The sequence below is a fragment of the Hoplias malabaricus genome, chromosome 10 (genome assembly GCF_029633855.1).
Source record: "Hoplias malabaricus isolate fHopMal1 chromosome 10, fHopMal1.hap1, whole genome shotgun sequence".
NCBI classification, from domain to species: domain Eukaryota; kingdom Metazoa; phylum Chordata; class Actinopteri; order Characiformes; family Erythrinidae; genus Hoplias; species Hoplias malabaricus.
The window spans coordinates 26,798,839-26,814,434 of NC_089809.1; the positions used below are offsets into that span (position 1 = coordinate 26,798,839).

General features: G+C 38.5%; 1 protein-coding gene across 2 annotated transcripts in view; it reads left to right on the top strand.

The window, feature by feature from the left end:
* Positions 1-7,643, top strand: part of grik2 (glutamate receptor, ionotropic, kainate 2) — a 164,252-nt gene extending 156,609 nt beyond the window's left edge. The window contains exons 16-17 of one of the 2 annotated variants that reach the window (XM_066683827.1): positions 40-290; positions 6,634-7,643. In XM_066683827.1, coding sequence (XP_066539924.1) covers positions 40-290; positions 6,634-6,798 — 416 coding nt within the window. In that variant the 3' untranslated portion in view covers positions 6,799-7,643. Of the gene's footprint in view, positions 1-39; positions 291-714; positions 1,793-6,633 lie in introns of those variants that run through there. The other variant, XM_066683828.1, reaches the window with a different exon arrangement.
* The last annotated feature ends 7,953 nt before the right edge of the window (positions 7,644-15,596 follow it).

A 15,596-nucleotide genomic window follows, 5' to 3' on the forward strand; every position in this document is an offset into this window, starting at 1 on the left:
AGCAGCTAATTGAATCACTTTCCCTTTTTGACCCCCAAGGCTCTCCATACCGAGATAAGATCACCATAGCGATCCTGCAGCTGCAGGAGGAGGGGAAGCTGCACATGATGAAGGAGAAATGGTGGAGAGGGAACGGTTGCCCGGAGGAAGAGAGTAAAGAGGCCAGTGCCCTGGGCGTGCAGAACATCGGAGGAATCTTCATCGTTCTGGCCGCCGGACTCGTCCTCTCTGTCTTTGTGGCAGTTGGGGAGTTTCTCTATAAGTCCAAACAAAACGCACAACTCGAAAAGGTAAAGAAACATTTTCAAATTTCTGGACTGCATTGAAAATGTGGCAATTGTTTTTGTACAATGAACTGCAGTCATACTTTCCAGCACAGCACTTTTAGTTTGCTCCATGCGTTTGTGTTTGTTTTAATGGTTGGCATTATCGGTTTACTGGTGGGTTTATTGATGGGGTCTTCACAAGTTTGAGTAGGTGCACTAATGTTAATGCTTGAATTTGTTTAACTAGTTTACATCTGTATTTAACGGTCAGGTATGTTCTCACAGATGAACCTTGTATGGCCATAGCCATCCACTCTAATGATCTATCCAGAGCCAATGGAACCTCAGCTGATAGGGACAGAAACCAGGCATGAACTGATAGAAATCTTTAATATCTGAGGATCAGGATGAAAAAGTGAAATGCATTTCATCAATAATATTTTTACAGACTTTGCCAGCTGGAGAGCAAGCAGCTCTCCTTGATGTAAGTCTCTGAAGACAGAGGGGCTTTGGTTCATTTGCTCAGATGGCCACCATGGTTTTCAGCATGTCTCACCTCTACAGCCCTGCCTCACCCTCCTTTTCCACTTCATTCATTCTCCCTCCTTTTCTTCCTGAGTGAATGGTATGAGTGAACTTTAACAGATCTGTGCTGTTTGTTGAAAGAAATGAAATACAATCAGCAACAGCAGTTTAAGCGCTCATCGTTGCTGTCGGAACAAAGCTTGGTATCTCAGCTGTTGTTGTAGATTTTCTAAAAAGAATTGAAAAATGTTTTCAAATTTCATGATGAGCAACAGAATCCAACAGAAATGCTCCAAAATGACTTCAGATCTGGTTCCATTCCCAACTTAAACAGAATGTTTATTTCCTGCTTTTGAACACTTCCCATTTTGGGGTACGAGGTTTTAATCACGACAGCAATGTCATGAATGTTTTATTCACATCAAAATAAATGTTCATTTGTAACGTTTTCATTCACGTTTTTAATTTTACACATTCCTGAAAGTTTCAGTGCTGTCTACAGTGTTTTTTTTTTCTTTTAATCATTTACACATTGTCCTAGGGAAATATATCATTGTTCATAAAAACTAATAAATGCAGTCTTCCCAAAATAACGACTCTCTTTGATCTATCATGAACTCACATGTATGTTACAACAAAAGCCTTATTTCCACGGAACATGCTGCAGTGTGACTAAAGATGAACAATTAGAGAGTCTTTAGTACAGATTTCAAGCTAGACATCGGGAACATTAGCCAGTTTTCAGGCTAACCAATAATCCCCAGCTTCAATTGACCTACCAACTGCGTAACAACACAAAAAACATGATTGTGTTCTGTGCTATTCTTGTTGTACCTTCGTGAAAGCTTTGACCTCCCTTGTGACAGTTGAGTTGTGAGTCCCACATGTGTGCCCCCACTTAGCCCCTCTCAGCAGGGGACTGGCTTTAAGAGCCATCCCCTGCACCCTTCATCGATCTCTGCGAGTGGTTTTGTTTGTTCACTGAAAGCCACCGTATCGATGTTTGGAGGCGTCCTGTTGTGAGGCGTTGCTGCACAGCCTAGTCCTTAGTTGCAATTAGACGTGAAGCTGCTGGCCAGTGGTAGAGGACAGCAGTGGCAAACAGTCAGCAGCTATTAAAGAAGTAGAAAATACAGCCATGGCAGCGGCTGCTGAATAAGATAGGAGTCATGAGAGAGGAAATCCTACCCACGACTCTACTGTTGCCATGGAACAGGCCACATTCAGTGCAGCCACAAGCTGCCAGCACAGCCCGGAGAGCATTTAGATAAATATGAAAATATGTGTGTGAGAGTGATGGTGAAAGCGATTAAGGAAAAAAAAAAATGTGTTAAACAGGAGGTAACAGGTCCACACAAAGGCTTTCTGTTAGTGCTGTGCTGGGCTTTTTACACCTTAGTGAGCTACAGAAAATATAAAATGTGAGAGAATATATCTCTTTTCAAGTGATTGGAGTCAGTCCGACAACAACTAAACAACTGAGTTTTTAAGTGTGATATACCTGACCCACTTGACTTATACGTGCTTGTTCACCAGGGGCTAGGACCAAGACTTCTGTAAAGCAGCAGATGTACAAAGTGTTGCACACAAAATCAAACAAACAAACAAAAAAAAAAAAAACACTGGCATCTCTAATTCTAGGAGTTTGATGTGTTCTCTCTGTTTGTGTGGGTTTCTTCTGGGTTCTCTATTTTCCTCCACAGTTCAATAACTCATATTGGTAGGTGGACTGGCTGTGTGAAACTGTCCACAGCTGTGTGTGAGTCACCTGGTGAATGTGTGATGCCTGGTGATTCACTGGTGCTCTGTCCAGGGTGTGTTCTTACTTTCCACCCAGTGATTCAGTTTAGAACCCTGTCTCACTGTGACCCAGGACAGCATTATTAAGCTGTTAAAGAAATGACTGAATTAATGAATGGTCACAAAACATATGCTCTGTTAATTAAGCTGTATTTTCAAGTTTAAATGTATGCTCTCATGCTGAAAATCTGTTTACCTCCATTGCTAATAGTGTACAAACAAGCAGTGTTATTAAAAACTGGATTGTTCTGATAGATGGTTTTCCACTGGAAGGGCTCAGGAAGCCATTTCCATGAGGTGCTTTGCATTCTGAAGTTGCTACAACTCAATCTACATCTAAAAATGAAAACTCCACCTGATATGTCCCTCACAGTGTGACCTTTCCTTAGGCGTACAATATAAATACCAAAATTATTAAGTCACTAGACTTCTGCATTCTGAACACCATGTGTGCTAGAGTTTCTTATAAGAGTGAATGAGTTTATTTTTTGCGATTGTTGTCCTTTGCACAGTTGCTGAAAACATCTGATCACGTCACGTCAACTCATCAGATTATTTTCAACAAAACTCATTTCTCTCAATGGATCCTGGGCAACTCTGTAGTGCTGATCTCTCTCTCTCTCTCTGTCACACACACACACACACACTTCTAAATAAATTGAATTACAGCTCATTTTATGCATTTTTTTGCCACCCTGCTTTTCTCTCATCCTCTTTCTCTGCCACCCACTTGTTTTCTCCTGCTGAGTGTGTGCTCACTGCACTCTGAACTGCTGAAGAGTAAACCTCTTTCCTGAGAGGCAGGGACAACCAACCAACTGTGAAGAAGTGACGAACCACCTCCTAGCTCAAACACACACCACAAGTTTATATGTACACCCACTAGAGTTCTTCTACCTGATCTGAGCCTGACAGGGCATAACAAAATATCAGAATTGAGACCTGAGTTTGAGCTCCTTTTTTTGCATAATACAGAGCTGGGGTTAGTTATCTAATGAGTTTTATTATCTAGTAGATTTTGTACATAATTTGAACACATACTAGGTCTTTTACGTTTTAATTTCTGAATATTTGAACCAATGAAAATATTCCACAACTACTTAAGGTCATAGTTAAAAAATATAAAATAACAAAAGGATATCGTAAAGTTGTCTTTTTGGAGATATGTTGTGGGTGCTCTGCTTGAGCAGCCACTAATCAACAATTCCATAATTATTAAGAGATCTGTAAAATGGTACTCAATTGTAGCTAGATATTTTCTCTAAACCAGCAGAAGGGATTTGTAAGAAAGCACATATCTATAAAACCTTACATGTGAAATTCAGTTTGCCAGCATGGTTTGGCTCAGGTTCAGGTTTTAATTTTGCAGTGCCAGTCTGGCTTGGATGGGTCAGGTCTCACATTTCTGGTTATTGATTTGTTTGAAATTTGATTTTCTGTTCCTGATGACCATTAGTAAACACACATACAGCAACAGCACCATCCCCACTGCTCTGCCTCAGACTACTTTAATTTGCTGCTTTACTGATTAAGTCAGCTTCCATCTCATAATTTCCTTATGACGCTCCTGTATCTACATCTCAATGTTTTTTTCTACTCTCTTAGCTATTTTTTCCCACAGTCATGCCAAATTTGATATAAAATGCATAATTCATATGCTGTAGCTTGTTGCTGTAAACACAGGAGGCTTATTTACTATCTCAAGTCTCAAGTGATGTTTTCATTATTGCTAATATTAACAGTGTTGGCATGAATCCGTTTTCTCATACCTTTTTTTTTTTTTTTTTTAAACTGTACATCTACTTGAACAGAATATCAACAAGTACTTTCAGAATCATTTTAGTTTTCAAAAAATGTTTGTGGTCCTCTTTAGACATCAATGATCATGTCTGCTCTGAAAAGCATCTTTCATTACCAAGCTCAGGCCTGGCTCATATAACAGCCTCATCATTCTTTGTTCCTAAAATATAGTCTATCAATCACCAGTCAGGCTGGAGCACAAAAAAAAAAAGAACAACAGAGCATTCATCTTATTCTTGTGGGGTGGTGGGTGATGATTGAAAGGCAGTTTAAGTGATCTGTAGCTTAGATGTTTTTAGGTGTAATATGCAAATTGTGCAGGTGCACAACTCCCAAAAGGAACGAGAGCTCTAACGGTGTGATAGTAAATAGCATGTTCTCAAAGTAATTTGTAGAGCTACTATCAGAAACAAGGTCCATCTTATATGCAGCTCTCTTATGTAAATGGAAAGTCCAAATTAGCATAAAAGCTAATGTTGATTTGCTGTGTAGTCAGTTAATGAGTATTCCATCAGCAGCAGTAGTGGAGGCCAGCGCTGAGGAGAAAGCTGTAGTTGGGTAAGAACGAGTAAATGACTGCAATTCTTAACCAAAGAGCACAATGCATCATGTTCACCTTGATCACAAGTGCCTCAGTCTCAAATCTTACAGTTTATGTCACTCAATCCTGCCAGAAATGTCTATATTCAAATAAAGCCCAAAAAAAACCACCCTCTACTTTAGGCCAAAGTATAAATGTTTTATCCGAGGCATCAGGCAAGGTATTTGTAAAGCATTCTATGTAAAGATCCGGTTCCTGTCATCACTAAGAGCAACTTAACCTCAGGAAATTTCACATATTCACAATAATAAATGTAAAAAAATATACAAATTTTATATTTATCATTTAGTCCAAAAGGACTGAACTAGAAGATCACAATCAACTTTTACCTCACATTGTTGTCTGTACACTGGTATACATTTTATATGAAGTTGCCTGAACTCTGCATAAAAAAATGTAAATAAATCACACCAAAACAAGATGACAGAAAATAAAAGCAGTCAGTAGTGTACAGTACTAGTGTATATCTATGATTTATAAGGGGACATTTCTAGGAATAGTAATCGTTTCTCTGTCTCTGTCTTGAATGCAGCACTTTGTGAATGCCACAGTGTCTTTGGAAGAGAGAAGTGTGAGGAGGAGGAGGAGGAGGGAGAGGAGAGGAAGAGGCAGCAGCTTAATTGGCCATGCAGCTACATGGGATTTGAGTCTGAGGAAATGTAATATGCATCAATAAGTCATGCCGCTGCAGCAGCCTGGCAGGAAAAGGCAGGGTGAAATCTGCCATAGAGAAATCGCTTTAGTTATGATGCGCTGGGTGTGCATCCAGATGGACGGCGGCATTGAGTCATCGCTTCCCTCCTCCCTCGCACCTCCTCTTTTTCAGCCCAGCGTCTGCATCCACTGCCTGCATGACACTACACCTCCACCCCCTCACCTCCAGCACAGCACTCTCTACTCTACTTCACCTCTGTACTTCAACATGCCAAAGTTTGGGCAGCTCTTAAAAAATAAGAATAACAACCTTTTTAGAGAATGTTTTGAATTATTACAAGTTTTGAATTGTTTCCTAAAGTAAGCTAAGCCAAGGAGTTTATAGGAAAGGCTGTACACTCTGCTGGCCCTGAGCAGTCATTTCCACTCATACAAGCCCTGGTCTCTGCCACTTAAAGGTGGTAGACCTGTAGACTGGACACTAAAACAAAATATCTCATACAACACCTGGATTTTCTCACATTGAATTTGGTTTCTCTAGCCCTAGAGGCAAAAAACAGACCTCTCACAAGATATGCCTCTTATGTATTTCAATTGAGAGAGACATTTATGCCTAGAGACCACAACAAAATCTCATACAAGACCAGCCTCCTAAATGTTTTCAATGGAGAGATGTCTGTAGTCCTAGAAACTGCAGCTTTACTAGTGGGATCTTAATGGAAGTGTCGAACTTTCCACATAAACTGACACCATATTCCCTGTTTAAACAAGACATGTAGAAACTGTACATTAAACATTACAGAACTTATTTTAACTCTGAATAAATCAACACAACCTGTCATTTAACCAGGAGTGCCCAAATATTCGCATATGGCTTGTATTGTCTCCTCTGAGTTTGGCTGTTCAGGGTTAAGGTATCTTTGGAGTGTGTTGACCATGTTACAAAAAAGGACTGATCAACTATGTTTTCTGTATCCTGCCACACAGAGGTCCTTCTGCAGTGCCATGGTGGAGGAGTTGCGAGTGTCCCTCAAGTGCCAGCGCCGCCTCAAACATAAGCCTCAACCACCCGTCATGGTTAAAACAGAGGAGGTCATCAACATGCACACCTTCAATGACCGGAGACTGCCAGGCAAAGAGACCATGGCTTAAAGCAGACACTTTGCTCTCTCTTTCTACAAACAGAGAAGTGGGAAAAACACAAGGAGAGTGGTAGGGCAGGAGAGAGAGCTACATTTCTACATGGGTGGGAGGGGTTCGGGGTTTTGCGGGTGAGAGATTAGGATTTGCTCAGAGTGTTAAATGTCATCATTGTTTCAAAAATAATTAGTTATTGAAGATAAAAAAGAGAGAGAGAGAGAAACTGAGACAATATTTCCTGTGGAAATAACCTGATTCTGGGCAAGATTAAAGTGAGTTACCTCATCACTCCTGCCACCAGGGCAAGGACTGATTGGTACTGCTGTTCAAGATAACTTCTGAAGGAAAGAGAATCCAGAGACGGAGGAGTAGAACACAAGTGTGGCTGGAGTTGGACTGTCCCTTCATTATGTTCACATTAGTTTAGGTTTTGTGAATCTGTAATCTCTTTGGGCAACTCGACCATTCTCTGTCCAGAGGCCACATAGAGAATAGTGGGGAGCCCAATAAAGAGACCTAAGAGACTCATGTAGACAAATATACAAAGAGGGGGGGGGGGTTCTGTATGATGATCATGGGTAAAATAGTATATTATTTTTAAGGTGTATATTTGTGCTGATGATCAGTTCCAAACCGGATCCAACTGGTTACAAAACAACATTCAGAGCTACAGAAAATCGACTCTGTAATAAAGACGTTTCTTACTCTGTATCCAAGCCAGTGAAAGCAGAGTAGGAGATGTACCATGCATCAGGCAATAAATGACTTAATTTGCTTGCATTTCAGATCACTATCACTTCCATAACGTAAAGTAGGCAGAGTGATTTTTTAATATATATATATATATATATATATATATATATATATATATATATATATATATATATATATTAAGTGCGCAAATCAATTTGTGCAAATGTGTGAGTAAAGAGAGGGTATGTGTCTCAGATGCACACTGGTAGAAAAATACAGTTCCACTAAAACAAGACGTGCCTATTACAGGTCAGCATTGGTAACTCAAAAACTACACACCTGCTCATGCTATATTTATTCAAGTATTTATTCTTTAATTTAATTATTTTTATTTTTAAAATATTTTTTGATGGACTGATTCATCCTAGCTATAACCATACATATTATTACACTACTGTGCATATTTCCCTTTTTTTACACACAGACACAGACACACACACACACACAGACACACACACACACACATACACACAACACAGGTTCATTTTAAATGTTTCTTGTTTGTACTTTTTGTGGATTTCATTTCAGAAACAGGACTCCTCACAAACTTGTGCAAATGCAAAATTTATATATATAAAAGTGTTTTTGTATGGAGAAAAAATATCAAAATTTTGTAATAATTTTTATCAACACAAGATTGACCATGGGCATCTTTCTCTTCTGGTGGATGGAATGCCCTATGGAATCTTCAATCCGGAGTGTAAAGTTGTGGGGGCTCTGGGACCACTGTGTGTCCACAAGGACCAGCCTCATAAGACTACACACACAGACACAAACAGACACACACACACACACAGGACCATATCACCTGGCCTCTATGAAGAGAATGTGCAGAGCCTGTGTCCATGTTACATGGCCTCCATGGACAGGGGACACCTTTAAGGTCCACACAAAAAGAAGAGTGCGCAGCATGCCAGGCCGTGTTAAAGTGACACACATTTTGGACAGATCCTATTTTTATCATGTAAATGAATCATATTTAAAGAAAGATATTTTTACTTGGGGTAAATTCTAGTAACACTAATACTGAGGACACTAAAATATATACATATACATACAAAGAGATAACCAATGAGGACAGCCAGTGTTGCTTCTCATTCTACACCCCTGATTTTCAATAGACTGCTAGTACTCAGTGCGGAGAACATGTGTGTAAATGGTTTAAGATGGAAAAGATGTATTTAAAGAATTTAAAGATGCTAAACTAATTTTGACCTTGTTGTGAAAACAAAATCAATTGTGCACACAATTTACTGTCTGAATGTGATGCACACGTTTAAAGAAAATCATTAAAAAGTTCAACATATTTACCGCTTAGACTCAATCATTTTCTTTATATACTCAGGTTACTGTCCATCAGATACACATTACACACACCAATCAGCCATAACATTATGACCACCTCTTTGTTTCTACGCTGACCATACTGGAGCACTTTATATTTCTAAAATTACATAGTGTTGTTCATCAGTTGCTCTGCGCACATTTTTAACCCCCCTTTAACACTTCTTCAATGGTCAAGACCCCACTGCAGGACCACCACAGAGCAGGTATGATTTGGACGGAGGATCATTCTGATGTGGGGGTGGTGTGTAAGTGTGTGTTGCGCTGGTAAAAAATGGATCAGACACAGCATTGTGGCTGGAGTTTATAAACACTGTCCACTGTTAAACACATCTACCTTGTTGGTTCACCCAACAGACCAGCAGCAACTCCTGAGGGGTTTGTACCCACACATCACACTCTAACACACCACCATGTATATCTATGGATGGATGGATAGATAGATACACAGTGAGGTAGATAAATAGACGAATGGCTGAGGCACAAAGGGCAGAATTAGCAACCCGAATATAATGAACATACATTTGAAGTAATTGATTTGATATTGATGTGATATTTTCCAGCAAGAGTCTCATTATATTTCTGAGGAAGTGGAATGAAATCAACCTAAAATAATGCCATTATGTGCTAATATGTGAATATCCTTGACAGGGCATTAGCCTGGTGATATCTAATTTACAAGGTGCTAGGGTTACCCACTACTCTATCTGACTGCTAAAACTTCTGGGGAGAAAAAAAAAATCAAAACTCTCCTGTGATTTCTTTAAGAGCTCCACTGAGCCATATATGAATCAGTACTCTTAAATAATGGATCAATAGGTTTAAAACCAGGACCATCTCTATAAGCGTCTACTGCTGTAGTGAAGACCAGTAGAGATGAGTCTGAGTCATAATCAAGAGCGAACACTAGACCAATACCAGTTTAACAATTCTTCAAAATATTACAAAAAGAGGGTATTTGGTAAAATTTTGTTCATTTGTTATATGTGACAGATAGTGATATATAATATTTATTTATGTAAAATAAAATATTAGATGATATACAATAAAAAAATAAAATTTTGTCTACTTTACTATTTAATCTTGTGCTTTTTACAGATATCTGGAAATTTTTAATTGAATGGTTCCATGAAGTGCTGTAATTAAAATGTGGCAGAATTGACATGGATTTTTTTTGTACATTAACCCCTCACCTTTGGAAATTTGAATAAAAAATCTGTTTCCAAAGACCTCTGACAGAGGTGCTGCACTTTCCTAGTCTCAAGAACAGGCTTGAGTATTGTAATAATAATAATACATATTTGTGCTGATGATCAGTTCCAGTTCAGAGCAAACAAACAGGATCCAACTGGTTACAAAACAACATTCAGAGCCACATATTGAATCTGTAATAAAGACGTTTCTTACTCTGTATCCAAGCCAGTGAAAGCTGAGAAGGAGATGTACCAGGCAATAAATGACTTGATTTGCTTGCCTGATATTGTAAGAGTATTTTAAGAGTTAATTTAGAAGAATGTGATATATAATGCCTTTATAGATCATGTTAAACCAGGCTGTACATTTTTATTATAATGATATATTTTTTAAATTATTAATCTATATTACAAATTACACTACATTGCTAAGCTTTAGGATGCCCCCCTTTGCTGCAGTTAGAGCATCAGCAGCTCTTCTGGAGGGATTTTCTTTACACTAGATGCTTGAATATTCTGTTATTTAATGACATTCAGCCGCAAGAACCTTTGTGAGGTCAAGTATTGATTTTGGATGATTAGTTTTGGATCACAAAGTCATCTCAAACATATTGAATCCTGGTCCATCACTCCAGAGCACACAGCTGCAAAGTTCAATGCTGGGGGCTTAATAAGCCTCACAAGCCCATGCTTGCCATTAAGAATTGTGACCTTAAGCTCATTTGCAACTGCTGCTCCAGGGCATGCCAATAAATATATATATATATTTTCTTTTCTTCTATAGTAATTATAAAAGCTGTGTCCATTAAACATCTATTTTTATAATGGATTCACTTAAAGTACCTGAATTCACTAATAAATAAATACAATACAAACTTATACATAAAATTATAAACATAATGCTTTATGTAAGCAGTATTCATAAAACCCATATGTGGTGTTAGTCAAATTAGACCCTGGCATTTGCATATGGAGCCCTGGAAATCGTGTAAGTTCACACAGTTGTAAAAGTATATTCCTTATTTAATCATTTATAGTCACTGATTGGTGTATGAAACCATTTGGATTTCCTCAGATGTAGATATTTACAGATGAGGTATAACATATGTACAACAGACGTAGTTGCTTCTTAAGGAGGTGTTATCTGTGCTTCTATGATCCGTGCTGATGCATGTATTATGACAGATCATAGTTGACTGAGATGGGATGTGGTGAGAGTATCTAAGAGCAATGAAGCGATTAAGCTGAACCACGAGCTCTATTCCCAGTGTTGAGTTGAGCCAAAAATCATCATAAAAACAAAAGACAAAACATAATTATGATACCCACTGGCAAAGAGGGCACTTGTGCAGTTACTGGGCATCAGATTGTCCCTGTGGTCAATATGTACACAAACCCGGTACATAGTGCTCAGACACCAGAGATGTTTCAGAAATGTAAATCAAGAATCGCTTAATGGTTTGTTGCTCGATTTCAACTTTCCCTCTTTTTTTCCTTCTGAGTTTCTATCATTTATATTTAGCCATTTTCTTTCTTTTCATTTAGGTTTTGCTTTCTTTACATTACACCTTAAATAGGAGACACTGTATGTGCTGCTCGTGAAAGTACAGCAAAATAATAAACACTGACAATTATGATTATAGTGTGAAGATGTCTACTGTTAGAATGACCATATTTCTCACTTGATGTATATATCTCAAAGAGGTGTGGATAGATTCCACTTTTAAAACAGACTACACCTGCAACCACTGTGAGTAAATAAGGGCATTTTCAATGAACTCTGACCTGTGGCCTGCTAATGATTGAGCTGAAAATGTGATCAGTCAGTTTAAGGCCAGGACCTCACCCTGACCCTGAATCATATCTCAATGACCATTAGATTTTGCAAAAATACAGAATATTTTCAGTTGATGTTGGATCATATGGGAGGGGGCGGGGTTCCACGCAAGTTTTGGGGACCCAAATTTATTTATTCAATGGCATACTGCATTGAATTGCAAAAACCATGTGCTAAAGATTGAAAAGGAGTGAGACAGAGAGAGAGAGAGGAAGAGAGGGAGTGGGAGTGTGTGTGGTTCTTCAGCCGCGCGCACACACACACACACACAGTCCATTCACAGCAATTCCATTATCAGATTGACGTTTTCAAACGAAGTGCTCTGCTTAGTTGGCCCCTAATCTCCCCACCTGGGCGAGAGGGGATGGGGGCTTAGATAACGAACCTATACACCGGATATCATTAATTGGCTAATTATCATGGCTTCTGGGGAGTAGAAATGATCTGGAGATGGGAGGTAGGCTTTGTCCCTTATTATTCTCTTCATCTTGCAGCCCATTCCTCTTTATCAATCAGCGGTTTTAATGAAGACCTGAAGGGACATGGCTGCAGCAGCTGAGATAGGCCTGTCCTTGAGAATAATGGTTAGATCAACCCATCTGTGTGTGCTACAATTCAGGGAAAAATGTACATTTTAACTTCATATAAACAAATGTACAAGTTCTAACCTCCATTTATATCTTCACTCATTCCACTGACTGAGATGGGGAATGAAAACTTTATACTAAACCATCTGCACTGGAAGTGCATCGAGCTTTTCAGGTACTGTGCTAAAAGTGAAATCCTGAAAACTCGACTAACAGCAGCAATACCATCACACAATGTGTTACAACATTGTGATGAAACCCCTCGGAAGAAAAAAGACAGAGAGAAATAAAAGGCAGACCCAAGTGAAATCGTGTCGAGACTGTTCTGATGCTACAGAACAGAAGCACTAAAATGCAGTGGATAAAAATAAAGACACTTCTCAGTTGTACAGAATATCAACAGCCCAAAGCCACTCCAGGCTACAGTTGTGAAAGGAAAGAATTGACACAGGGAAAAAAAAAAAAAACCTGATTCCTTGTTGAATCCAGAGACACGGGCACTATAGACATAATCCCAAATTACACTGCAGCTAGGTCCACCCAGACCCTGCCAGCCGTAACAGATTAGACTAAACCTGGTCCACACAAACCTAATGGGCCATGACCAGATTACGTCCAGCTGAGTGCCACTCCTACTGCCCAAACAGAAAGGTAAGAAGAAAAGAGAAAAGAAGGGACTGCAGAGGAGAAAGAAGAGGTGTGTGTGAGTGTGTGTGTGTGTGTGAGAGAGAGAGAGAGAGAGAGAGAGAAAATCTCTAAGAATCAGGGCTATAATATACTCTGAGTGTCGAATACTGCTCTTTGACCTGATTGTGATCACAAGATAATGAAGGTTTTTAACAGTCTTTTACATGATTAGAAGTGGATTGTGTCTTTTTTTGTGCCTTATGTTTTGAGGAATTACTTGTGATCAGTGGATACAAATGTTTTACATCCTTTTGTATCTGCCTCTGTACTGATATTCATAACTCCTGTGTGTATACCAGTTCAACACAGTTTACGAACTGCATATATGAATGACAGAAAGCCTGAGCTAAGCCAGTAAATAGATCCAAGAAATGTCTATTTGTAAGCAACTTTTAAGCAAAAGTAGCTTCAGTAACTATGTAACTTGGATCCCTAATCCACACTCATTATCACCATCCACCCCCAGAACGGATGCAAAAATAGCAGAGACAGATCTGAACTAAAATTATTAGTAGGGTGCAATGCAGAAAGATAAAATAAGGAAATAAAATAAGTCTTAGCTGCAAAGCACTGAATAGCAACTCCTTCTGGTGCAATTCTTAAATGTGTGTGTTAGAGTGGGAGTGAGAGAGAGAGAGAGAGAAAGATACAAGCAAGTTCCATGAGGTGATTCACATTTAACATGTTATATTTATTTGATCTGAATATATGTTTAAATTCATTTGAATGTACAAAGCCAGAACGTATATCTACTACTTGATTTTCTGAAGGTGTAAAATAAACAATTTGTTCAATCAAAGTCCTTGAAACTAAAAAAGAAAGTCCATGAGAATTTTTAAGTTACAGTGTAATGCTGTAGTTTTTAAATGGACATGCACACAACTACATTTCCATGCAGTGAATACATTTATTCAGGTGCTCTGATGACAGGCTGTGATGAACTTATACAGATTTTTCAGGTTACAAAGTTTCTGATGATAATGTGTTGCAATGTTTTTTGAACGTGTATGAGGTAAGCACTTCATACACATGCACTTCAAAAATATAAAAATAAATAAATACACTTTGAACTTACTCATGGGCAGTAAATAAATGTGGGCAATGGTGGCATGTTAAATTTAATAACTTTTGATCATGCATTATGGATTCTGCGTGAAATATTAATTCATAGAGCACCAAAGCTAGATGATGTGGCCTTTTCCTTTTCCCCTCCTGCTTCCCCTTTCGAGTGAGCTAATCCTTCTACCCTCCGGAGTGGCTCCTGCTTTTCTGGGATAATCCCTTTAAGAGGAAGCTCCCACATCCTTCTTTTCCACCTTGTTTATTGGAATGTGAGTGGAAGGTTTACTCTGCCCTGAATTAATTCTAAAACAACATTAGTTCATATAAATGTTAGCCTTCATGATTGATATAATCTTAACCCAAACTCCACCGTGTCTTTTTCCTGGATTAAAGGCTTAGAACTCTTGCAAAATTCTGAATCTGGTGGTTGTTACAATTTCTATTTCTAATCTTTTTTTTTTTTTTTAACTCTGTTCATTTCATCAGCTCCACTGATCATTTAAGTGCACTTTTATAGTTATATAAATTCTGACAATAATCTCCCCCAAAGGCTAGGGCTGTGTATTGACAAGAACCTGGCAATCCAATTCCTATCATGATACATGATACAAATTGTAATATATTGCAATATTGTAAGCAAGGTGATATATTACAATTTTTAGGAAAAGTACCATGGTATAAGAACAACGGGATGTTCATGTGCAAAAATTTACTTACTTAAAGAATCCTACAACCACATTTTTTATTAACCACATGTTTATTAACCAACAAATGCAACTGTTAATTTGTTGAGACTGCAGAAAAAGTAGTGCCATGAAGATGTTACAGGGACTGTGATAAAGGTACATGCACATACCACTGTTCTGATTAAGAGAAAATTGTACAGAGTTGAAGTTTGGGCTTATTTTGGATCCTGCTTCACAGTTGCACATTTTGTTGTAGTAAGTCAGCCAGTTTTATTTTCTCAGTCTCAAGTAGTTGAGGATGCAAAATCCAGCATAACTTTACTTCTTAAACAATCTGAAGAAAGGTATTACAACTTAAAATGTAATCACAAATGTTTATCTAAAAAAATTGAAAGAATAAAAGTCTAATATACACGTGAACATGTATGTAGTTTGTATGAGAGACCATGTTGGCCAAAATTCAAACATATCTCTCGCACACACCCTCAAACCTCCAACACTCACTATCGAACCCCATCACACTTACAGTTAATCCTCTAGTACACACCAAGTTCTCAAACTCAACATCAAACCCTCTCACACACACACTATCAAACCCGCTATGACATACCCCATAAGTATGAGTTTGAAAGTGAATGAGAGAGACATGATAGTGTGTGAG